General features: G+C 43.2%; 1 protein-coding gene across 2 annotated transcripts; it reads right to left on the reverse strand.

The window, feature by feature from the left end:
* Window positions 1-369: 369 nt before the first annotated feature.
* LOC134446664 (uncharacterized) lies at window positions 370-27,359 on the reverse strand. 2 transcript variants are annotated; one of them, XM_063195973.1, is made up of 2 exons: window positions 26,277-27,359; window positions 370-575 (listed from the first exon to the last, which is right to left on the reverse strand). In XM_063195973.1, the coding sequence occupies exon 1, from the start codon at window positions 27,280-27,282 to the stop codon at window positions 26,284-26,286; it is 999 nt and encodes a 332-aa protein (XP_063052043.1). In that variant the 5' UTR covers window positions 27,283-27,359; the 3' UTR covers window positions 370-575; window positions 26,277-26,283. The 2 variants fall into 2 exon arrangements, with proteins under 2 accessions (XP_063052043.1, XP_063052045.1); XM_063195975.1 differs by lacking the exon at window positions 370-575 and adding an exon at window positions 22,787-23,444.
* Window positions 27,360-27,436: the final 77 nt, after the last annotated feature.

Here is a 27,436-nt window from a genome sequence, read left to right on the forward strand (position 1 = left end):
GCGTTATCTCGCAAAAGTGTTAGTCTCCAGTGCATACGTTTCCTCAAAAATGTTTTCCTCCTCCATGTCACCACTGGGCTTCCGTAAATATCTGACCATAGGCAGGTTTATGGTATTTTTAGTGGTGCTTTAGCATCACCTTGAATTAGCTAGGTGCCCCCTAGCTCAAGAGCTTTTAAAATATTGTGTTGTGTGAAAATGTCTGGAAGTGAATGCAACTGTGCAGTTATGTTGCCTTGCTCCTGTGCCCGATCTGGCAACCCTGCCAATCCACGGTGACATGCGACACCAAAATACTTTCTACCATGAAGACTCGAGAGGCAAATGAACGTTATTAACATTTATTGAACAATAGACATGATACAAAAATGCATGAATCCGTTTGGCGAACAATTTACACTTGATACAAAATGCATGAATCTGTTTGGCGAAGGTTCCCGCCTTCGCGTTGAACTCCTGGGTAGGACGGCATATCCTCCAGCGGAGATGGAGGCGGGCGTAGCCTGCCCCCTAACAGACGGGAACCACTGGTGACGGTGGACGGAGGGGTGGTGGTGGCTTCAAAGTCGGCTTAACTGGAAAGCAGAGAACAGAATAAGTGACTGATTTTTAAACAAACGTGAATGCGATCCATTGGCTGAGAGGGAACGATGCATGAGTGATGCGTAACGGGGAATCCCCAATCTCGCGTTGTGATTGGTTGACGATCCTGGGCAGTGATGACGCATGTATGATCTGTCAAAAGGGAGATTTGATGGTTAGCCTAGTAAGTTTGACAGCCGAGAAATTCGAGTCTCCCTGGTAGAATTTACGCAAGCTCCCATTTCACTTTTCGCTGCTATTGATGATGGGCTCTCTACTGACCATTTGGTGTGTGTGTCAGTCAAAATGAAAAAAGCCCAGCATCTGCATGAGTTACAGAGTAAGGTAACAGAAAGGGGAGTCAAAAATATCGAAATCTAATTATTTTCTCATATCGCCCAGCCCTAAACCCAGGGCCGGATTAAGATGGCCTGGGGCCCCTAGGCTACAGGTTTCCGTAGGGCCCCCGGAAGGCAAATTTCACAACAAATTTACATACACAATGTCAAAATTACGAGCTAGAAATTAAGGATAACATTTCTACTAACTCTACTCAACACAACACTTCCATTTTCAATATTGCATCCTGTCGCAATTCCGCAATTGTTCAGTTTTGGCCCATCAGGGCCCCCTGGCAGGTGGGGCCCCCTACGTTGCAGCCATATCTAGCCTGTGCATGAATCCGGCCCTGCCTAAACCGTAGTATGCCTTGGAGCTGCAGATCTTCAAAATGCCACCAAGTGAGACTGAAAGTGAACGTGCATGGTTGAGATGACAGTGTGTGAATGCATGACTAGTTAATCTTTACTTTACAAAAAAACAAAGATCTGGAGTGCTGTGGTAGATCATGCTTATAACACATATCATGTTACCCATGAGATCCAGGTTTCGAATCAGACCTGGGTTGTTTCCCAATCTCACCCCTTTTGTTCTCTCCCCAGTCATTTCCTATAATCTCGCCCATCTAATAAAGGCACAAAGACCCCCCCATTAACAACTCCCATGGACTTTTGAGTTTTGACTTTTGGTTTATTTGTTAGGTCTGAAAGCTGTCCAAAGCTGTTGAAATGTGCCATTCATTATCTGAAAGGATATATCACTCCTATGTGTGTTTTATATGGTACAGAAAACGTCAGCATTCCATGTCAAATGTGAATTGTTTTTCATCACATAATTGGAAACAAGCCTATTTCATTCAAACACAGAGAGAAAGTCTTGGTTAGACATGTGCCCACCTTGTGACTGTTGTTTTTTTGCCATTGACATTACATTGTGTGACATCACTTGCTTCCTACCACTCTGAATTGTTGTGTTGATAGCCATACCACTGTCAAAAAACTTTGTTTTGACAGATCAAAGATCATGCAGTGTTCAGTGTCCACGAACACTCCATTTTTATAGCGGCAGAGACAGGCAGTGAAGTTGTCTGCAGGGTCTCTCGTGTTCAGGTCAGGTGGATGTGAGCTGAAGGCCTAGTGATGTGTAAAATGGTGAACTTTGAGGAAGAGGTAACAACAGGGTCATGACATTTTAGATGACCTGATGACTGGCTGGTTGCTTGTGACTCAGTCACAGTCAGATGTCCTGTGCCGAGGGTTCTTTTTTCTTTTCAGGAAAAATGTGCACACTAGATTGTGTAAAATCAACGATTGTACTTCAGAAAAATGCTGTGCCTTATATTGGAATAGTTTTGGATGTAAAGGAGGAGGACATATTTGATTTCAACTTCACAGTAATTAATTGTTGTGGAAGTGTTATATTCTTATTATTTTTTCACAGAGTTTCACGTGTTGAATTGACCCAGCGAAAGGCAATGACCACAGTTTCAGACTAAAAAGCCAATTAGGTGCAATTCCATTCCATGTGTGACAGAGATACAGAAAAAGATAAATCTGCTTAAAATCTGGTGGCATGATAGTCAGGTCAAGAGCAATATAAATATTGTTTCTGAGCTCCTGAAAAATCAGGAACTCCTCCCAAGCAAGCAACCATAAGCAATCCAAGGGAGGCAGGTCAACCATGCAGTTTGGGAAATGTTAATTGTTATGTTCTTGGTCAGACCAAGACTACTAGCCATGATAGCCTGGCGACCCAAACCCCCACAGTCACTCTCCACTTCCTGACTTCCTTTTTGCATGTGGTATTAGCGGACAAATCATTCCAGTGGAGGTTCCACAGATGATCGAAGAGTTTCCTCAAGGCTTGGCCTGTGTGCTATTGCAGCCATAGTATTTACTGATTGTCAGTTGGGAGGGGTTTCATTTCATTGCTGTGTCACTGTTCCCTCAGGTCGCATTGCAAGTTGGGCTATCTTCTTCCTTGACAAAAGTTAACTATGTTTTTCATGGTTTTATTGGCATGGTTCATGACTATGGACTATGGACTATGATTTTACTATGATTTAATGATGGTTCAACTATAGTTTGTCTGTACCCTTTCAAAAAGTAGCCATGGCTTTACTATGAAAACTAATCCATACATCATGGCTGCCTACAAGAACTTGTTCATGGTTTTCATGATTTTTTGGATAACCGCAAAAAAACAATGTTTGTGATGGTTTAATGATGGTTTATGGCAAAGAGTATACTATCGTTAAACCATGGTTACATCTCATGATTACCCCCCAAAAATAAGCCATAGTAAAACTATGGTTGGATCAGAGTACTTAACATGTAACCATGACATACAATGGTAGTACCATGTTTACAACCTTAAAACCATGGTGAAACCAAAGTAAACCATGTTGGTTTTTCTAACGGTACCTAAGGTGTTACTCAGCTGCACTGCAGCAGCAAACCACCCGGGCAACCATAATTCTGAAGTAGAAGTCTGACGCCTGTTGCAAGAGCTGTTCCATCTCAGGGCTAGAATTGCTTTTTACATATTACTTATTACCCTTATTAAAACCACACAACTCTCACCAGAGGCATTGAAGTGCTGAACATTCATTTTTCATTTTGTAGAACTACCCACAGTAAAAGTGTGTTCTTTTAAATCTGTGCATGTTTGCTCTTTCATTTTGTTTGCACAGTGTTCGTTTTTATACCTTTGATGAATTGAATGTAATCAGTTTTTTTTCTCAAGTATGAAGGCTTTGCTCTAAAGATAGAGCATTCCGTGAATTCGGTGTTAGCATCAGCATCATACAAACGTGTGCATCATGCACGCATAAATTAAATTTAAATGCATGCATACATAAACACACACCTCATGAGGCCATGGCACTGTGTGGTTAAAAATACACACACTGACTTTACAGCACTTTTTGTCAGCATTTAATTTAATCCTTGCCCATAGACAGTAAACTTGCACGCTAGCATGTTTGAATTAAAAGGGGGGAAAAAGCTAAGCAGAAGTGGAAACTTATATAGGCTACGTATGCTGGGCTGAAGGACCATTAAATATGAATGTGGGCCTACTCGACACCAAATGAGAAAAAAAACTCTCCTGGTTACTACCACAGCATTAATTTCTCGCTCTGAACTCAGCACCCTGCTCAGCAGGACGGATGAACCAGCAGTGGGTATCACACTATCGCAGTCCCACAGGGGTGAGCTAGGCTAATACTATGGAATAAGGGGGTTCCCTAGTGCATACTGCACACGCACACACGTCCACGTGTGCCCACACACACACACACACACACACACACACACACACACACACACACACACACACACACACACACACACACACACACACACACACACACACACACACACACACACACACACACACACACACACAGCTAGAGCGTATTAAAGTTTAACAAGCATAGTACGGTTGAAAACTCTAGGGCCAGGGTACAAAGTAAACCCTCCAAACATTCACACACTGGGCTGTGTGTCCACACCGATATGGTGGCTAATGTAGCCTGAATCCATCAATTTTAGAGAAGGCAAGAGGTCTTAGGCCATCAGTGGTGGTTAAAAAAAGCCACTTCCCTAGTATCAAGCAGCTATTATTTCCCTGATATGACCACGGTAACACAGAAAGACACTTAGCAGGACATTTTAAATAGAAAATAAAGTGGTATCCTTAAAACAAATTAATAAAAAAAAAACATAACCTATAGCCTACATTGTAAATGGTCTGGAGATGTCATAAGGATTTCAGCCAGTTAGTTTGAACAGTTAATGTATGATTCTTGCTCTTCTCCTTGCTAACAGTATTCACATTCTATAACAACATACCATCATGTCTTCTACAGGTCAGTTAGCCTCCACAAGACCGCTGGTTAATAATTCATCTTGGCTGAATTATGCATCTCTGTGGATGGAGACTGCCGCTGTGAAATGGAGGTCTTCGCTAGTAAAGACAAGCATCCTGGGATGTATTCATGAACATAGAAGCAAAGATGACTAGTCTTTCTGTCTTAACATCATCTCCCCAACGGCCAATGTGCGATGAATTTTAATCCAGAGGTGCAAGCCCTGTCTTCATTCTAAATGCCATGACTAATGTGCCACTGGGTTGCTGTTTTTTCTTCTACTTGAGTATTGTCTGCAAAAGCCTCCTATGAGTTTTGGTTGGCACACAATATCCATCTATTTGTAGACAAATTTGAAATGTGTAATACTTGTAAAATCACTTCAAATGAAATCACTTTACTTCACTGTTGTTGTTTTCACAAAAATCAATTGCCTCTTCCCTCTCCTATTTACCTTCCCCTTCCCTTCCCATTTCCTATATTCTCCGATTTCCTGCAGCATTCCCATGAAGCTGGTCTATTGTGTCTAGTTATTAATATCTTTCATCTACGCACAAGTCAGTATTACAATAGTCATGAAAATTCTTATTCTGTATCATATCGGTGACAATCTTTTACACAAGATGAAACACAGAAGAACATGTCCATAGAATTCATGAAGCCAATATGGTGTGTGCTCGCACATCTCCCACCTTGCCGGCAAAAAGTGCCAATTCAGTCATCTCGCAAGTGCAAAAGTGAGCTTTTACCACCGCCCAAACCTTTATTTCTAGTATTTTGTTTGTTCTTTTATGACTTATTTATAAGACAGGATGGTCAAGTCGTGACAGGAAACGAATGGGAGAGAGATGTGGGTTAGAATCGCCATAGGACCCGGGCCGGAATAGAACCCTGGTCGCCGGTGTAGCAGCCCAGTGCCCTACTAGTAGAGCCACGGCAGGGCCACAATTGCCCAAAGCCGGTTTGCATTCGCCATGCAGCTTATTTGCCGTCGCCAGCTGATTGAAAACATGTACGAACTGCTGACTGCTGGTCGGTTGAGTGCGCACCACCTCATCCTACAGATCACAAATCCGACCATATTGTCGCTTTGCATGACCAGTTGAAAATAGCCATAAGAAAAACAGTTTACTTTCATATACGGTCAATCTTAGATAGCCATTATAATCTGGTTCTCTTTCATATCGATTCGATCGCCATCTCTATGGGAGGACGCTCATTGGCTATTTGACCTGACGAAAACCCTTTCTAATAACTCCTGAGGACAAATGAGCTACGTGGGGGCAGGACGACCATTTTGTCAAAACCACTTGTTTTACTCGCAAATCCTCACATTTTGCTCTCTTCTGCTGACTACTCGACCGACTGGGTTTAAAGGAGAAATCTGATGTGAAATGGCTTAAATATTGTTAAAGCATTATGCTCAGCACTAACTTTTTCCACATACCTCACCTCCATACGTCCCTTGCATTCAGAAATCCAGCGCTAGTTAGACGATGCTAACATTTCTCATTTGCCTGCCAGTCTGTCAGCAGCAAAGTAGCCATCGTTATAAATCTCTATCTTCCACCTTTTTACGAGGCTCAAAGTCATTTTGTAGAGTCGCGGAGTTGTTGACATGTAAAACGAGGCATAGATAACTTTGATAGCGCAATTTGTTTAGAAAAAGGGTCATTCTTACAGCAGGCTGCGCCACAGCCGGATACAGCCTGCGCCACAGTCGGTTTACAGTTACAGCCTCTCCACTCATCACTTTTCCGGGTGGTACTGCACTCCAGGGGCACCAACGGGTGAGCGCAGACTCCATTTAGAATGAAGGGGCTGCACTCTTTCGACAGCACCCCCTAGGTGAACTGCAGGCATGGATCCAGAGAGTGGAGAGGCTGTAACTGTAAACCGGCCCACAGTAACCATGTCCCCATTACACCACAATTTTGGTGACTGTTACTATTTTTTATTGGGGGCATTGAAAAAAATATCATAACTAGAAATGCACTCAGAATGCAGACCTCTGCCAAGGAAGCTGTTAGAACATTTGACTTTGTTACACCCTATTTTTATTTTTGCCTCATTTCTGTGGAGATAGAAACTGGAATGTCAAAATTCGCCACTAGGGGCGTCTAGATTTGCAGGCTAGCAAGGGTGAGAAATCTTTTTTAAAAAGTCCTAGTTCCGGTTCGTGGTCCGGATCACCACCAAAATGTAATCAGTTGTTCCTTTGGTAATTTCCAACAACTCCGCAACAAAGTTTCATCCAAATACGTTTTTGAGTTAACAAACTAACAGACAGACAGACAGACAAACCAACGCGACCGAAAACATGATGTCCTTGGCGGAGATAATGACACCAGATTTTCATTCAAGACTGCCCAAGGAAGAGAATCAGCAGCATCTTCACCACAGCCGAGCAATAGTAAAAGAAATGTACATGAGTTACACAGAGTAAACAATTATAAAGTTGTAGGTACCAAGTATTTGGACACCTTGCAATATGCAACGAAAGATGGAATGTGGACATGGAGTGAATATACTATATGTCTCACCATCAGTAGTAGCAACTGCAAAAAGCAATAGTAAAAAGTCTGCAGTGATCATTCATGTCAGTGCCTGATAAGATGGGCACTCATTCGTTTCTCTGCCAAACAGAAGAAAGTGTTCAATCACACCAGTCAAGAAAAGAATCAGATATTCTTATCTGTCCCTGGTGAATTACAGCATTGTGTGTCATATTCACCATGTGGACACTGCTGGGTAGGCAGCACAAGGGGAGTGACTAAGCATCTTTGGAGATGTCTATGTATTTAAGGTGTCTTTACCATCTTTTCAGATGGGGGAAGATTTCATCATGTTGAATTGCATTTTCAAGTCACTGTGTACTTAACAATTAAAAAAGAAAAAAGAAAACAATCTGATAACAAACATTGCATTGTGTGATGTGCTTTTTATTTTAGTTCATTTAAAAAATATTTTCTCAGGGCTTTTGTACCTTTATTATTTGATAGGACAGCGAAGAACAGTCAGGAAATGGGTTAGAGAGAGAGATAGGGAAGGATCAGCAAATGACCCGGGCCGGAATCGAACCGGGATTGTCAGTGTAGGAGGCCAGTGCCTTACCTTAAGAGCCACGGTAGGGGAATTTTAGTCCATTTTATAATCTGTTTTGTTTGAATACTAAATTTGTCTTTTGAATAGAAAGGGGTAAAAACCAAGCATTTGACTCTGACATCTTATGCGTGATTACTTTGTGGTTGCTATTGAATGTAAACACTGCACTAAATTTAAATGCCTTCAACCCCAGTAAGACAGAGAGTCACAACTAAAATAGATCTCCGGTGGCGAGATGTCAAACTCGTCCTGTAATGGTCTACTGAGCATCTAGTTTTGCCTGAGATGTTCCAAGGCCAAAAAGACGGGGGGAATGAAACACAGTGAATGAAATAGTTTCTTAGAAAATGGCAATCACACAGACACATACACACAGACACACACACAGACACACACACACAGTTTAGCACTTTTATTTGGATCGCAGCACATTAAAAGTTATACAGACCCAAATACTGATGGAAATCAGAAATCACAGAGTTGTATAGGTATGATCATGTTGTTATTCAGTCCAATATTTATGGATAAATATGGCATCTCCGTCTCCAAACACCAGACACACACACACACACACACACACACACACACACACACACACACACACACACACACACACACACACACACACACACACTGCAGAAGACACGTTCACACAAAATGAGTTTAAATATGCTGTGAATCAAATGTGTGAAGCTTGATTTATTTTCAGGGATTCCTTACAGGGATTCCTTACAATTCCCTACAATTTCAGGGATACCTTATAATGTATACAACAGAAATTTTGAACGAACAAACTGGACTGTGTTTCCCAAAAACATTGAAGTAATACTTAAGCCTAGTACTTAAGTATGAGGTTAGGCAATATATCACATAACTAAAATGTTATACAATGATGTTATAGGCCTACATACAATATATGAATAAAATGCTTGTGCAAAGTGCAGCAGTTCAATTTGCGGTCACTACAGGGCTTCTAGATTTGTACGCTAGCAATGGTGAAGAATCTTTTTTTAAAAGTCCTGGTTCCGGTTCATGATGCAGATCACCACCAGAATTCAATCACTTGTTCCTTGGGTCATTTCCAACAACTCCACAAAGTCTCGTCCAAATCCAGATAACTTTTTGTGTTAACCTGCTGACAGACAGACAGACAAACAGACAATCCAACGCGACCGAAAACATAACTTCCTTGGCGGAGTTAACAGATTCTTGTTCCCAACCTTGTGGGAACAGTTTGGAGGAGGCCCCTTCAGGCCTTTTATCACCAGAATGGGGAAGCGGGGCTAGATGGAAACAATGTCATTCTGCTTCCATTTCCCCCTCCCATCCAGTGTGCATTGCAGCATTCATGCAATGTCACTGTGCTAAATCAACAAGCAACCTACCACAACAACTAAAAGCTCCTTCTACTTATACGAGTAACTGTAACCTCAACATTTATGGCTCTGTAATTACACTTATGTCAGTGGCTCTAGGTGGGTGTCATTATGCAAGATTAAATCCCCCTATAGTTCGCTACTAGTTCCCAAATAGTTTGCTAATAGTTCCCTCACTGACCTGAGTGGGGCACCTAAGTCACACCATTGTACTTCCGGTCCATGGGATTTTAACTCCCAAAATTTTGATTGAGAGTGAATGGAGCAGAGCAAGTCAAGCTAAATCCTGATTCCGTTTGGCCTACGTGCTCTGGATTTCATATATGATAGCAGTGAATTTTAAAGGTTTGGATTGGAGTCGTAAGACCACTCATTTTCTGCAGGCAAGAAAGGTTTTTATAGTTTTTGTGTGAAACTGGGTAAGAGACTACAACGTGTGCCTCATGTATTTCATGTGAACCGAGGCCGAAGGTGCACAGCCAGCCGAACCGCTGCACCATGGCTGAAGTAGCTGCATATCATAAATGCGACTTCTGTTGTCCAAATAATTACATATTTTTGCAGCAAATAACTCACAAATCGCTTAACAAGTGAATTCGACAAGCACACCATTGGTTATCATTAATTCTGAGGTACAGCCTATGTGTGATCTAGGGGGAGTGCGAGGTGGATCGGAAAATAGGTTTGATCAGTCCATTTCAGCCCAGTCAACATGTTTGACTCTCTCAGGACCCCATGAGCTGGCCAGAAGGGGCGGAGACTTTGGTTCCCCATACCCCATAGACTTAAAGTCAATGAGTTCCCTAATAATTTGCTAACTATGCGAATTATATACGCCAAGATACAACCTCCAATTAATATGTGCTGGGTAATTTTAGGTTTCAATAAAGTAATTACATTTATTGCATGCATGAAATTGAATGAGACAACCAGTCGACAATGAAAATTATTTTCGACAAATTTTAGAGTTGACTAATTGTTGCAGCCCTAATTGTAAGGCCACCATACTGTGTGTGCTGTATTTAGAGGATTAGAGCTCTTACATACGAGACTCTACCCAGAATATTGCATGAGCGTATGCTTGACAGAACTGGACACCAAAGCTATGCACACTGTGAGCTGTAAAATTAGGTGCACAGGGAATATTCTCACTCTCACCTTAACAGATTGCCATTAATGTGTGGTGTAGAAGGGCTATTTTTTTTTTCTCTCCTGTGTTTTCTGAGGGTTGAATTCATCACATGGTCACCTATTCACACATAGTGTGCCTTTGCGAAACTTGGCAAAAGCATACATGGAACATACAGCATGCATGAAAACATGCCAGGTTTTTGTAAATATGCACATTTCTTTGACATATGTACTGTACCTCTGAAAGGTATTTGCATGCATGGATTTCCATTTGTGTGGGTGGAAATGCAGGTAGGACTAGACTGTTTTTTAATTGGTCCAGAAGCACATTATAAAATGCACCTACCTGCTGTTGAGGGCATCTCACATATTTTGCTTCCTTTCCAACATGACTAAGACATAATGGACAAAATCAGTGTGATTCATAATAAAAGTCATCATGATTCACTCCTGTGTGTTGGGTCATGTAAGCCTGGCTGAGGAAGTTGTGTTTGCGATGTCAGAAAGGAAGTTGTGCTTGCAATGACAGAAATTGATCAGACTAATCCTCTGCAACTGTATAATTCCTCTGAGAAATTGTGACACAGCTGGAGTGTAGCATGCCTCTGAGTATTGACAAGGACATCAATAAAATCCAGTCGGTGACTCCCAAAGGCATTATAAAATTCTGACACTTTATTGAACATTGCGGTCATGGCTGTGAATGTCCAACTGCGGGTCACAGCTGGTGAAAGGTTAACACTGAGCATGATATGAACTTTATGAAATAGTCTAACAATGACAGCGTCACATGTGGGGATCCAGAGTTAGTTATTCCCAAAGGCGTCATGAAATTGTGATACCTATTGGCATTGCACTGATGGTGGTGAATGCCCAACTGTGGAGCGCAGGGGGTGAAAGGTTAACACTGAGCATGATATGGAATTTCTTAGCTGAGAGCATCACACGTTGGTACGATTGAGGTAAGAGTTTTTTATATGATTTCAAAATCATGTCAAAGGATGCAGGTCTGGGACAATAACAGTAAACTTGCAATAGACATGCCAAGGAAAACATAATAATATTGCATATTATGCCAATGCCATGCCATGAAAAAAATCATACTTAAGGTCAGATTTATTTAGTCGCTGCTATCACAACAAAACACTGTTTCACTGTAATAATATGGCAGAGAAAACATTGGTGTTAAAAATTATAGCAACACAAGCATAAAGAATGTCTGTCATTATCCACAATTGATACAAAAAATACAGGTTACAATTTACTTAACATGTTCCTGAATGTTTCACAAGACTATCATATCAAACCTTTTCATAATCATGGAAGCCGAAAGGAGAGCAACTTGTCAAAATAGAAGTTCAAACATTGCAAAGTAGTATTGCTGTGTACTGAACCTTTCCTCATCACAGCCAATCTGCGTCAATGATTTTTATAATGTGACTACAAAGGAGAACAAACCTTTGCCACTACTAACTGTGTACTGTACAGTATAAAGAAAATGATAGTATGCAAAAATTGGCCTGCAGTATATAAAGTAGATTGCATCAGTGGTGCACAGGAAAAAAATCCAGAGGAAGGACAAGTCTGGGTTGTGTCATAAAATTCCAAGCCCTGGCAGGCTGGAGGGGTTATGTTGGGGTGACGAGAGACCTGGGCCGGGCCAGTGTCCCACTGTTTGTACTCATCAATGGTCGCCACATCAGTAACCCAAATGGCCTGAAGGTGCTGGCAGATGCTCGGCAGCCATGACATTCAAACATCTGCATTTAGCCTTTTTTCTGTTGTCTGTCTCACAGCTTTTGGAGAGGACAAAGTCATTTCAGCCAGGACATAAACTGAGAGACCCAGAGCATTTTACTCCGAGACTTTGAATGGGCAGAACATAAGTGACCCAACCCTGCAGCTGCCCTGAAGCCACTGGCTGAACGTGCGACAGTGGTAGTGCTGACATCAACCCAGCTGGATTTGGCATCACAGTTCTGTCGACACACATATACACACACTTAAGGGAGCGAAGACCAGCTTGCTTTTGTTTCTTTCCTCTCCTCTTTTGTCCTATCCCCCCTGAGGTCAGCAGCAGGGCCCTGTTGCAAAGCACTGGACAGCATGACATCCTACTCATCAGCATAGGCCTTCAACTGGTGAAAGGATGAGCACCCAGGCCCTTTAATCATCAGCTATTACACAGATGCCTCTTGACATGTGGCACATCTGTTACAGTTCCACAGATACTGGTGGACAAAGCCTGTTCATGTCAACAAATGTGCCTAATCTGTGTTTATCAGTCTCTTGAAGATGTGTTTCTCAGCTTCAAAACTATAGCTTTTTTTCATTTTGCACAACTTCTCAAGAATCAAACAGCACCCCCCTTGGTCTTCTTTGCACATAACCAATCGTACTGTAGCATGGTGTTTTGCCTGGCTCATGTCTGCCAGACTGCAGATATTTTCAGTGCCAATGGCATCCCTTGAGTGACTTAAATGCATCCTGTGGGCTTTATTCACTTGTCCAATCTCTGCTTGCATTAAGCTTCATTTGCTCTGCAGCAACACTGCTTTTACTGTGTATTGCCATTGTTTATTTATTTACTTTTGGGCAGATGGACTGTGTTTATACCACCTCCAGGTCTTCAGTTCCCAGTGTGCCTTGCCTATGCTCGTACATAATGCATCCGTGGCCAAGCCCTGGCTGATTGGTGTCACCTGTCATGTGGATGGATTGGCCCGTAATTAATCTGCGCTGGACAGATAGATCTTTGGGGGACTGTCTAAAAAGCTTGTAGTTATCAAGAGGGGAGGAAGAGGCCCCTGGTGGTGCTGGGCCTTCAGTGCTGTGCTGTTGGCCCAGATCATTTAGAGCTGAGCTTCCCAAACTTTTGTTCTGCAGGGACCCCCTTTTGGAAATAAGAATATTGTAGCAACCCCCATATTCTTAGGCATTCTTTGGTCCCTTAATATTGCTAGATTTTTCATTAACAGTTTGACTCCTAATATTTCCAGACATTCACAGGAAAAGCAAATACACTGTATTAACCATATATGGTACATCTTAGCTGTTAACCTGTAGATTTCCTCGTATCAGGGACACCCCTGCAATATCTCTGCTACATGGGAAGTAATAACGTGTTTTTACGTGACATGGGAGTCAATGTGTTAAAATTAATCCAAAACAGGTAAAACTCCCACTGATGTTGGTGACTTTGTTGACACTAATCTGATGATCGTGACAGGGGGTAGCTTGTTCCACATGTGAATTGTGCTGGTTAATGAAACGTTACAGGACATACTAGTATTCACTGTGATCCAAAAGCACACTCTACCCTCCACTGGGGCGTATTTGGAGGTTTTTCTCACAACCATCAGACACAAAACCTGATGGAGGTGACAAAAAAATCTACTCTTTCACATAATATGCATAGTTTGTTCACTTCAGTTTTCCCTCTGTTTTTGGGTACTTCTTACCGCTTCTCAAAAAGTATACCTATTCATTAACATTAATCGAATATAATATAATTATCCAAAGTGAACGTGGTGAGATGCTAAGGTTGTGACCGCAAATTTAAGAGAAAATAATGAACAGACAGGAGCTTCAGCGATGGTGAAGCATGCAGTAGAGCTGAAGATGTAATGTAGATGACCTAATGCATGTCTGAATTTGTCTTTCAGAAATGATTTGACAGTGTTGACGAAAATGTGGGACAAATATTGAGCAATCACAAATAATAGTAAAAATATTGTTCTAAACCCACTGCAGTTCTGTAGAACTGTCTCAATATGTTCTTTCATGTAACGGCAAAAATATTCAATTCCATGCTTAGGACAGCAGGTTTTATAAGGGGTTGGTAAGGTTACAGTAATTAAATACAATACATTAAATTAAACTTTAAAAAAACAAATGTACACTTCTGCAACAGATCCCTTGATCATTACCTGGATTTCTTATGCTCGTGAAAATCCAATTGATTTTCAACACAAATAGCACTTTTGAGTGGCATGTGTTTTTTGCCAAACTTTCAAGAATCAGTGATATGATGTGTAGGCTAGGAAGGGTGGTTAGAGGGAGGGGTTAGATTCAGTGACCTGTGCATATATTTCAGTTTATGAGCAATTGAATGAATGTCTGTGTTTCTATACAGTGTTATACAGCTGTATGTTTTTATACAGAGGCAATTTTCATACTGATATGACAACAAAGTCTATTCAATTCTAATCTAGTCTATTCTATTCTGCTCTATTCTATTCTACTGTGTACATACAGTATATCCTATTTACCTTCCAACATTTTAAAGAAAATGATATCTGAAAACATTGCAAAATTGTTTATTTGTGTGTTTAAAGGTTCGTTTTTAGTATTTTCAGTCATACAGAGTGTAAGAGCTGTTTTGACAGTCATGCTGGTGTCGGTGCACAGTTAGTGCAATGTTTATGAGTCAGAGGGCCCCTAATGGCCAGTGTCTGTCTCAGCGCATCCTCTGAGTCGGCCCGAGTTCAGCGTGAAATAGCCGCCATGCTAGGAGGTCGGAAACTGCAAACACAAACAAGGCAATTAGGCTCCTCACAGATCCGTTATTCAGCTGAAGGGCCATGGGGAGATCCAAAACAGCAACCCCTCCCCCCATCCATATTTACACTCGGCTGGCCGGTATTTGAGAAAGACTAGCGCCAGTAGAGTCAGTAATTGTTTTCAAAGTGAGCAAAACAGCGGTAGAAATTATGGTGGAGGAACAAAGCTGAGAAAAACCTTGAAGATTTTGAGCAGATGTGTTTTTTTGTGGGTATGAAATAAGGGGGGCATTTCATTGTTTGCAAAGCTAATCTGATGAATCAGCACATAACAAAGCACTTTCTTACAGAGGGTTACCGTTAACCTGATTCACAATGATTCAATTATTTTGATATGATTATTGCTCTTGTATGTTTGTTTCATTATACACAGGGTGCCTTATTGAAGACTAAACAGCTTACAAAAATGGAGAATTTGGGAGGAGAACAAACGTAAGTGTAGGCTTGGGCTGGGTGCATGATGCAGAACATGTTACAAACCTGAAACCACATTACCTTCATCTTATTTTGAAAATACGTATAGCAAGATGTATAGGAAACACTTCATATCACACTTGTACCTGAAGTCCAGGGTTGTGTTATACTGTATAGGGGTGGTGCTACTTGTGTGCACAGTAAGAAATACAATGTTAATTTAACAGTTAGAGAGTACTCCGGGACCAAATACTGTACACTTTAGAAGATGGTAAATAGATTCCCTAAATATTGAATTAGCAGTGCAAAATGTACCATTGTTTTGAGTGTCAGGAATTGGACAGACGGAGACCCAAGTGAGTCATGTATTATGAAAGTTTATTGAAACTTCAGGGAAAGGGAGTTGGGAATGTCTGGGAGTCTATGTTGGGTGTCCCAGTGGCAGAGATGAGTCCTATGGAACTGGTGGTGAAGTGTCCGGAAGTCCAGGGGGGAACACACACACACGCACACACGCACACACGCACAACAGGGCAATTTAACCAAGGCAAAAGTACAGTTCAGGGATATTAAGAAAGCATAGTTGAGAGACAGAAGGCAGATCAGAATTACCGGGGCAGGAGAGCAGAGGATATCAGATGGCTCCAGGTAAAGACCGTGAAGTCAGGCAGAACAGGTTCGGGTTCAGGTATGGGTTTGGGATCAGGTACAGGAAAATGGACAGGAGCTCAGGAACGCAGACAAACCGGAACAGAGGAACACGTGAACAGGAACACAGTAAAACAGGACAGGGGTTTGCAGACGATCCAACAAGGATAAGATGGAAGACATGACAAGATATAGACAGGGGAATCAAGAGGGAAATGCAATGCAGCTGGGAGGTTAATGAGAGACGATGAGTAGAGACAGGTGGGGACAGATCAGACAGAGCTGAGGGCATTTCTCAAAACCTAGTACAGTGCACTTCCAAGTGTATCAGCCTAATTAGTCATGCCCAGTGATTGGATACTCCTTAGAGTTCAACAAAGAGTATCCAATCACTGGGCGTGACTAATTAGGCTGATACACTTGGAAGTGCACTGCACTAGGTGTTGAGAAGTACCCAGAGTATACTCTGTAGTGACACATGATTGAAGGTAATTAAGGTGGTTAACAGGTAGAGAGAGAGAATCAGGTAGACAGAGACAAAACCAGATAGACAGAGAGCGAGAGAGAGAACCAGACAGACAGACAAGCAGGGGAAGAGAGAGAGAGAGAGAGAAAGAGAGAGAACCAGTTAGGGAGGGGGAGAGAGAGAGAGAGCCAGGCAGGCAGGGAGCGAGAGAGAGAAGAGAGTCAAGAGCTCAAAGAAGGATACTGGGGAGCGAGCTCATGACAGTGAGGTCCCCCAGGGTTCCATTTTATGACCACTACTAATCTTAATCAATTACCAATGCTATGCCGACAACACCCAACTGTGTTTAGCTATATCAAGTCACCCAATGATGGCCCCCCTTAAATCTCTCTATGATGGCATTGACCACATCAACCACAGGATGTCTGAAAGACAGGATGTCTCCTTCAACTGAACACAGACAAAACGAAAATTTCATTTGGAGAAAAGGATGTAACGGTTGCAAGCACTATTTTATAAGTGTTTTTCATGCAAAGGTTTTAATATGTCTATAATGATTTTTATTTCTTTGTTTGTGTAATACTTACCTGTATTTTAAGAGCAAACTTTTATTTTGATAACCTCAATCTGCGTGCGTGTGACGTAAGACCCCTAACGTTGCCAGCTAAACGGCAGAAAAGACATTACCACTTCAAGAAGTAGCCACGAAGATCAGCGCTCTCGTTAAAGTTGTCAATAAGGACATTTAACTCAACTTCACAACTGTCAAGGACAAGGACCTAAGTCACCAAGGACTTTACTTTCTCTCAGTTTAGGCACGCAGCCAACGAGGTTTGTTTTGTTGTCATTTTGTTTATTCATTCTTTACAGTCTGGTTTGCGTAGCGTTTTAGCTGCCGCCATTCTAACACTGTGTATTGTGTATGTTTTTAGTTTTCACGGTTTTGGGAGGCCTTACAAGATTGCCTGCAAGAAATAAAACCCGTTAAAAGAAATCCTGCGTCTCGCCGTGCTTTGAGAGGAGTTACAGTGAAAACTCGGGACTGTTCATCGGCGTCGGAGGTGAAGCTTTCCCAAGACTGGCGCGAAGCAAGACCACGCAGCCTGCTCGTGTCCAGTCACCAGTGTTCATCGTAGCCGTTGTTCTCAAGCTCATCGATCACGCGCCCAGCTCGTGGGCATGGAACACTGCAGCGTTCGGGGACACGCAGATAAGTGAAACGCACACACGAACTCTCGAATAGACTGTCGAAAGGAAAGCCACGAACTGAATCAGAGACTGTTTCAAGGCGAAGCCACCAAGAAGAACACTAACAAGAGTGGACTTAAAGGGCACATGCAAGAAACGTCTTTTCAAGGATTCTTTTCAAGGGTTTAAGCTAAGTGATGCTGATTTCATGGTGTGTTGTGTTGCAATGATGCTATTCCTGTCTTGTTTACATTTGAGTCTGCATTTAAGGTTAAGCTTACTGAAGCTCATGATTGAAGTTAAGGGTAAATATGTACATATTTCTGTTTATGCTTTTGTTTTAAGTTTTGAAAGTATTTCATACGGAAGACCTCACCTGCCATTTTAAAGGGTATTTTTGGTAATTAACATTGACGCTTATTTGCCTTCTGATTTTTAATTTAATGCTATATTTGGGTTTATTTATGAATTTTGAGCCATTTTAGTGCATTAGTAGTCAGAAGAAGAGTGCAGAGCATTTTTAATTATTGAAGTATTTCAGCATACATATTTTATTTCAGCTTAACGACGCGCAAGACACATCAGAGTAGGTGTTTACATTTACATACACTTTATTTACATTAACATAGTACAGCATACAGTGCGTATACATTCTTTATTTACACTAAGTATTTAAGTTGACAATTCAGTTTACATTTACTACAGGCTAGCTATGGCAGAGTTTAGTGAGTTAACACTTCAGGTAGGGCAAGCTGGTGATGGAAGTGAAGTCCCTGAACGTCTTCCAATGGATGATGCAAGGCCAGCAGAATCCCAGCAAGCAGAAGAAGAACAGCCGCAGAGACACAGCGAGCGTACCCGTACCCTGACAGAGAAGGGAAAAGCTATGCAAGAGGAGAAAATTAAAACACTCCAACAAAGATTCAATTACACTTACAACAAATGGCGAACAAATGTAAAACTCTCCAAGAAGGCACTATCAGAGACAACAGAAGCGTTTTCAGAGTGTCTACTGCAAGATATCCTTCATGATGTCAAGGGCCTTTCAGGAGATGTTCACCGTGTCTATGAAGACCTGCGCAGAGTCTCAACTCCAGACCAAGACACGCGTCGAAGAGTAGACATCTGCACACAAGTTTCAGATTTCATCGTTGCCAAGGTCACGGCTTACCTAGACGGGAAGCGCCCACATGAAGATGAGCCAGATTGGCCGGAAGCTGGCTCTCTTTGGAACTCCACTCTAAGTGAATTGGACTCTGTCACTTCCTTTCTGAAGGGTCCCTCAGAGCGCTCACATGCATCTTCCTTGAAGCACCAAGAAGCTGTCGCAGAGGCTGCCGCAAGCCAAGCCGTTCTGGAAGTGTTGGAAGAACAACAAAGAGAACAGTTGGAATTGCAGCATCTGGAGGCAGAAGCTAACAGGAAGATAGCAGCTCAAGAGATAGAAGACATGAAGCGACGCCAACAGAAGGAACAGGAAGAAATTCAGTGGAGGATCAAAAGAGAGGAAGAGGCAGCTGAAATCAAAGCCAAGCTGGAAGAAAAGCGACTAAAAATTCTAAATCTAGAAACAGTCAAAGAGTTCAATGCTGCGCGAGCAAAATGTGAAGTGTACAAACAAGGGCTAAATATCCATGAAGAGTCACAAGATGTCCTGGTAGCAGTTCGTCAGCCATCGCTTCCTGTGAGAGGTCCTCAGGCGTCTACACCTCAAGCTTCAGTTCGTCAGCCATCGCTTCCTGTGAGAGGTCCTCAGGCATCTGCACCTCAAGCCTCGCAACCAACAGCGACGTCAGCTAATCCAAGCACACTAGAGCTCATCAAAATGCTGTCTGATGCAATGAGTGCAACTCGTATACCTGTTCCAGAACCAGCAATATTCTCGGGCGATCCGTTAAGGTACAGCGACTGGAAGTTGTCATTTGAAACGTTGATCGACCAGAAAAACATCAGGGAGAATGAGAAAATATACTACCTCCGCAGGTATGTGAGTGGACAAGCCAGGAATGCACTCGATGGCTACTTCCTTCTTGGAACCGAGTCAGCATATGCTGCTGCATGGGAGCTGTTGGAGGAGAGGTATGGAAGCCCATTCACCATCGCTAAAGCATACCGAGATAAGCTTCACGCATGGCCCAGGATTGGAGACAAAGACAACACTGAGCTCAGAGACTTTGCCGACTTTCTTCGCAGTTGTGAAGCTGCCATGCTACATGTCAAGGCACTAGAGATCCTGAACGACTGCAACGAAAACAGGAAGCTTCTCGCAAAGTTACCTGACTGGCTAACCGCTAGATGGAACCGGAAAGTCATGGACATGGAAGAAGAGAATGGCAAGTTCCCAAGCTTCAGTCAGTTCGTCAAGTTCCTCTCAAGAGAAGCAAAGATCGCCTGCAACCCAGTCACATCCCTGCATTCGCTTAAGCAAGATGAAGCTGAAAGGGCAAAGCAACCAGCAAGCAACAAGCAGAAGCAGCTTAACGTTGAAGCAAAGACTCTAACCACAAGTTCCAATGAGCAGGCTGCCAAAACATGTCTGTTCTGCAAGAAAACCGGCCACACCTTACATGTATGCTGGAAGCTCTTGGAGGAAGAAGTCGCAGACAGAGTCAAGTTCATCCAAAGCGAGAAGCTGTGTTTCGGTTGTCTTGAAGTAGGCCATTACTCTAACACTTGCAGCAATAGGAGTGTCTGTAACACTTGCAAGAAGCGTCACCCTACATGCCTGCATGAAGAAAGAGACAGAGGAGAGCGAAAGACACAAGTCCAACAAAGTCAAGACAGTCAAGCTGAACAGGATGAAGAAACCATCACAGCCTCTACTTCACACAGAGTTATCCAACATGAACCTGGTGTGCAAACAGCTGCAATAGTTCCTGTCTGGCTCTCATCTGCGACTCATCCAACAGAAGAGGTGCTCGTTTACGCCCTGCTGGACTCACAGAGTGACACAACATTCGTACACAGTGAAGTTGCAGCTGCTCTAGACACAGAGAAAGACCAAGTCAAGTTAAAGCTCTCAACTCTGACTTCCACCACAGTAATGCAGTCTGAAAGAGTGAAGAACCTGCAGGTCCGAGGCTTTAGGTCGAACAAAAGCATAGCCTTACCGCCATCCTACACACGCAACTTCATTCCCGCCAACAGAGCCCACATCCCCACCAAACAAACTGCTGAGGCTTGGTCCCACCTAGAGCACCTGAGAGAACACATCGTACCTCTGCAGAGCTGTGAAGTCGGCCTTCTCATTGGCTACAACTGCTCACAAGCCTTACTCCCAAGAGAAGTCGTGACTGGTGAAGCCAACCAGCCCTTCGCGCAACGTACTGACCTGGGGTGGAGTATCGTAGGCCATGGCAAGACCTGTGTGGAATTTGAAGACCCCGTCAGCATCAGTCACCGCATAGTCACCATGCGAGTCTCACAAGACACCGATTCTCCTGTCGACCTGAAGGCTGAAGTTCATCACACGAACAGATGCAAGATCAAAGAAATCCCTCCGTCAGACACCATCAAGATCCATCAGTCAAACTTACCAGAAAGAGCCAGAGAAGATGATCCCATTTCTCAAGATGACCTCAAGCGCCTGTCCATGAAAGAAAACGGATCTCAAAGAGTGGCCGAGGACTCTCGAGGGATGACTGCAGAGCAGCTGAAGAGCAGCAAGCAATGCCAGCAAGAACTAGCGCACAGAGAAAGCATGGTGGGAGAAGAGAAAGATGATGATCCTGAACTTCGCAAGGCTAAAGTGTTGAATCCAAGGGCAAAGGAAGACAGGACATCGTTGAACCGCCAAGCAGTCGCCAGACTGAAGAGACCGATCCAAGTACACAAAGGCGTGAAAGAAAGAAAAGAAGCACAACTTACCATTGTCGAACCAGTTCAAGAAGAAGAATTCTCTGTTGAGATGAAGGACCTGAAAGAAAAAGGAAATACAGAAGATAGAAAGAAGAACAAAGAAATTAGTCACTTACCTTCAGATCGAATGGAAACAGCTCCTCCATTCACCTACACCGGCAAGTTTACAACAAAGAGAGAAAAGAAGAAATCTGATGGTGGACGACATCGTGCTCCTACAAGATGATGAAGCCCCCTGAAGTGAGTGGAAGCTAGCCAGAGTCTACGAAGTCTTCCCATCATCAGACGGCAGGGTGAGAAAGATCACTATTAGTTTGCAACACAACACATGACACTAAGGCCCATACACAAGGTAATCACACTACTTGAGGCAGAGTAGAATACGTACATTTTACAGTTCATGGTTCAAGGTTCACTTTTGACTTGCAACAGTTTTGTTGAGAAATTCAGAAATCCCACATTTAAGTATGGTGTGATTTGGTGGGAGTGTAACGGTTGCAAGCACTATTTTATAAGTGTTTTTCATGCAAAGGTTTTAATATGTCTATAATGATTTTTATTTCTTTGTTTGTGTAATACTTACCTGTATTTTAAGAGCAAACTTTTATTTTGATAACCTCAATCTGCGTGCGTGTGACGTAAGACCCCTAACGTTGCCAGCTAAACGGCAGAAAAGACATTACCACTTCAAGAAGTAGCCACGAAGATCAGCGCTCTCGTTAAAGTTGTCAATAAGGACATTTAACTCAACTTCACAACTGTCAAGGACAAGGACCTAAGTCACCAAGGACTTTACTTTCTCTCAGTTTAGGCACGCAGCCAACGAGGTTTGTTTTGTTGTCATTTTGTTTATTCATTCTTTACAGTCTGGTTTGCGTAGCGTTTTAGCTGCCGCCATTCTAACACTGTGTATTGTGTATGTTTTTAGTTTTCACGGTTTTGGGAGGCCTTACAAGATTGCCTGCAAGAAATAAAACCCGTTAAAAGAAATCCTGCGTCTCGCCGTGCTTTGAGAGGAGTTACAAAGGAGGAAGGGCTAAAGATTGCCACTGTCCTTGAGACCAAAGTACACTGTTAAGAATCGTGGAGTCCTTATAGAAATAGTGACAGGAGTGCACATTCAACTGTCTGCTTTCTCCATATGTCCTCCATAAACTGTTGAAAGGATATTGTAATCAGTGCATCATCTACAAGCATTATAATACTAATAATAATAATAATAATAATAATTGTATTTGTATAGCACTGTGTCATACAAGGCATGTAACTCAAAGTGCTTAACAAATGGAAAAAAAACATCGTTAGAGATAGATTTAAAAGGAGAGGTATAGAGGAGAGGCAGAAAAAGCAGGAAGGCAGAGGAAGAAGAGATAGACAGAGAATGTAGAGTCATAAGGTCAACGTAGGATAGGACCAGGATTCTTAGATGTGTAAGGTCCATAGTGGCTGGGCCTATCATAAGTCATAGATAGTCACACAGAGATTGGGCGCTCAGGTGCGGCCCCTGGTGGCATCAGGGGTGAGGAAAAACTCCCTTTCGCTTGATTCATAGTTTGTAAGGGGGAAAAAAAGCTCAGTGAAGTCTGAGAAAAAAGGACCCCCTATAGTCAGGAAGAAACCTCAGGCAGAGACCAGCGGCCACCTAGGGGAGCCCCCTGCCAGGGCTGGTTGCGAGTAGTAAGGGCGCTGCGGCAGCTGGGACACTATGACGCCTTGGCAGCTAGGAGTTGGCAAGGATGAAGAGGTGGGTCTTCAGCTGCTTCTTGAAGGAGTCGACGGAGGTGGCTGATCGGATCTCGATGGGGAGGGCGTTCCATCTCTTGGGCGCATAGCAGGCAAATGCGGCGTCGCCGATCTTCTTCTGCGGGGGGGTGGGGGTCCTTAGCAGCTTGGCATCAGTGGACCTGAGAGCTCGAGCAGGGGCATAAAAAGAGAGCATGTCTGAGATATAACTAGGGGCAAGTCCATTTAATGCTTTAAATACTGTGAGCAGAATCTTAAAGTCGATTCTGTGTGAGACAGGTAACCAGTGCAGGTCTGCCAAGACAGGAGAGATGTGCTCTCTCATTCTGGTTCTTGTTAGGATTCTTGCCGCAGAATTTTGAATGAGTTGCAATTTGTCAATTATTTTTTTTGGGAGACCAGAGAAGAGAGCATTGCAGTAGTCTATCCTACTGGTGACAAAGGCATGAATAAGTTTCTCAGCGTCTTGTCGGGGGGCCAAGCCGCGCACTTTGTTGACATTTCTAAGATGGAAAAAAGCAGATTTTGTTATCTTGTTGATGTGAGGCTCAAAGCTCAAATCCGAGTCTATGACCACACCTAGGCTAGTAACCTTATCTTTAATGTGCATGCTTAGGTCACCTAGGCTTGAGTGGAGTTTTGCACGTTTTTCCTTAGGCCCAATGAGCAACACTTCAGTTTTATCCTCATTTAATTTTAGGAAGTTACTGTTCATCCAATCTGTGATGGCAGACATGCATTTAGTCAAGGCATGAATGGCAGTGGTTTGGCTAGGCTCGACAGAGATATATAGTTGAGTGTCATCGGCATAGCTATGAAAATCAACATTATGCTCTCTGATGATGGAGCCCAGGGGCAACATATAGAGAGAGAAGAGGAGAGGGCCCAAGCAACTACCCTGAGCAACTCCAAAAGGCACATCATACTTGTTGGAGACGTGTTCTCCGATGGTGACAAAAACTGCCTTCCTGTAATATATGTTTTGAACCACTCTAAGACGTGACCGGACAAGCCTACCCAAGATTCAAGGCGGTCAATTAGTATGTTGTGGTCTATCGTGTCAAAGGCGGCACTGAGGTCGAGGAGGATAAGTGCTGAAACTTTGTTTGCGGCAGTGCTGAGCCTAAGATCACTTATTATTTTGGTTAGTGCTGTTTCGGTGCTATGGTTGGCTCTAAAGCCTGATTGGAATTATTCCAAGATATCATTCCCAGCCAGATATTGATTAAGCTGTTTAAATACAACTTTTTCTAGTACCTTGCTTATAAAGGGGAGGTTTGATATAGGTCTGTAGTTGTTTAAAGAATTCTGATCTAAATTTGTCTTTTTTAGGAGTGGCTTTACCATGGCTGTTTTGAATGAGCTTGGAAAAATGCCTGTAAGCATAGAGGTGTTAACAATTTGCAGTAAAGGTGCTGCTAAGCAACCAAGTATGTTTTTTAGCAGATGTGTGGGGATCGCGTCAAGGCTGCAGGTAGACTGCTTACTTTCCCTGACTATTTTACAGAGGTCGTCCTCTGTAATTGGACAAAACTTTTGGAAGCTCTCAGGTCTCCTAGGGGGGTTTAACCCTCCCCTCGGTGTATCGCCTGAGTGGGCGACAGAGGTTGCTGCGTTTCCACCTTGGATGCCTTCTCTAATGTCGGCAATCTTTTTATTAAAAAATCTAGCAAATTCCTCGCACTTGGCATGTGATGCTGCATTTAGGTTGTTATTGCTATGTGTTGGATTAAGCAGGTGGTCAATAGTGGAAAAAAGAACTTTCGCATTATGCTGGTTGTCTGTAATGATTTTGGAAAAATATGCTTTTCTCTCTGAGCGTACCGCATTATTGTAGGAGGAGATCTCATCCCTAAGGGATTGTCTATGGACTTCTAATTTAGTTTTCCTCCAAAGACGCTCGGTTACTCTGCATTTTCTTTTTAAGGCTCTAAGTGAGTCATTCATCCAAGGTGAATACCTAGCTCTGGTCCTTGTCGTCGTTCTAATTGGAGCTATGTTATCTAGAATTCCTCTTAAGTTGTTGTTGAAGCTATCAACCATTTCATCAGGTGTGCAGTGACCATTTAGTAGGTCACCCGATTTGATGAGGTCTGAAATCTTAAGCTCAGCAGAGGCATTAATGCGTCGTCTGTGAATGACATTGTTGGGCGTGCTAATTTGTGTTGAAATGTCAAAATCAAAAAACACACAGTGGTGGTCGGAGAGGCCGACGTCCGTGACCGATATATTGTTGATATCAAGCGCATGTGAAATAACAAGGTCAAGTGTGTTGCCTTTCCGATGGGTAGGCTGTTCAGTGACATTCTGGACGAGACCGAATCCATTTAATGTGTCTAAGAAAGACTTGGCTATTGCGTCATCTGATTTATTTACGTGGATATTAAAGTCGCCAGCAATTATTGCTTTATCATAGTTAGTAAGTGCGTCTGACATGAAGGTGGAGAAATCAGATAGAAATGACGAAGAGAATTTCGGTGGACGGTACAGAACAATAATAATCAGTTTGAGGTTTGCTTGGACCCTCATTGCCATGTATTCAAATGAAGAGAAAGAGCCCAGATTCATCTTAGTACAATTAAATTTGTTGGAGAAAAGTATGGCTACGCCTCCGCCTCGTTTATTTGGTCTCGGGGCGTGAAGGAATTTGTAATCGGAAGGGCAAGCCTCAATAAAAGTAGCCGCCCCGTCGTCTTTAAGCCATGTTTCGGTAAGAAACATGAAGCTTATGTTTTTGTCTGAGACCAGCTGGTTTACTACGAAGCTTTTGTTGGTCAAGGACTGCACGTTAAGTAATGCAGCATTAACAGTCAAAGTAGTAGAGCTATTGTTTATGCGTTCAGGTGCAATCGTAATTAGGTTGTTGTGTACACAACCAGAGGGTCTACATCTGCAAGCTTTCCTACGGGTAGTGACAGCGTGGATAGCTAGTGGAGTACTCTCTGTTGGGCACGCAGTGTCTAAGTTGGTGTAGTGCTTTGGATTTAAAACACCTGTTAGTCAATCCAAGGACCGATGGGCTTCGAGGGTCAGCTCCAGGTTGGTCGCGAGGAGACGAGCACCAGCTCTGTTTAAGTGCCTTCCATCTCGTGCGAAGAGGTTTCGGCGGTTCCAGAAAGCGGAGAAGTTGTCAACGTAGGGAATGGCTTCTTGGCGGCAGTGTCTCATCAGCCAGACGTGCAGTTGGCGGATTCGGGAGAACTGGAAGGCAGAGAAACAAACAGAGGGGATGGGGCCTGAGATAGCGTATTTTTTTCCAGTGCTGCGAAGGGTATTAATAAGGGAGAGGAAGTCGGACTCAAGTTTTTTAGACTGCTGCAGCCGGATGTCATTGGAGCCTGCGTGGACGATGAGAGTTGTGGCAGTAGGATACTGTGACAGCGCGTCTGGCACATTCGACTGGACATCGGCTACGAGAGCTCCAGGTAGGCACCACGTCTGGGCGTTTCGTAGGGTTACGTGGCGAACCATCGAAGATCCTATGAGGACTGTTGATGGTCGCCGGGGTTCTGAATGGGCAGGCTGCTCTCGGGTGATTTGCCTGGGGGTAGCGAGGGTCCGGCGGCTACTGGGTCGCACTCTTTGTGGTAGAGGCTTGGGCACCTGGTGGGAGGGGGGGACAGGGTCAGTTTCTGCATCGATGACTGAGTCAAGTACAGAAAAACGATTGCTAGTCACTAGAGGTGGTGAACATTTCTGCAGTACTCCCCTGCCGCCGTTAACCACCTCCGTCCAGCTACGACGCGCGGGAGTGGAGCACGATGGATTCGGGGGGGACTTCGGCTGGTGTTTGCTGTGGCTGGGGAGAAAAGATAGTGTAGTTAGGTTGGCGCTAGTATTACTGGTTTGGTGTTTCAACGTGGTGTTATGGGATTTTATGACTATCTCGCAACGTAGCCGGCGAATGTCACTTCTAAGTGTTTCAATCGTCATGTTGGCTTTGGCTAGTCTTTCATTAGCATTAGCTAGATCACTGCAGGCGCAGGTAGAGTTGGCCATAATTAGGTCTGCGGATGCAGCAGAAAAGGTTATTTTTGCGAGATAGTTGGTGTAGTGTTGCAAAATTGACTATGAGGTGAGGCGAAACTAAAGCCGAGTAGGGCTCGGCGCGAAAAAAGTTATGTAGGCTAGCCTGGTGGAAAGCGAAAATCTA

This window comes from Engraulis encrasicolus, chromosome 4 (genome assembly GCF_034702125.1).
Source record: "Engraulis encrasicolus isolate BLACKSEA-1 chromosome 4, IST_EnEncr_1.0, whole genome shotgun sequence".
In the NCBI taxonomy this organism is placed as follows: domain Eukaryota; kingdom Metazoa; phylum Chordata; class Actinopteri; order Clupeiformes; family Engraulidae; genus Engraulis; species Engraulis encrasicolus.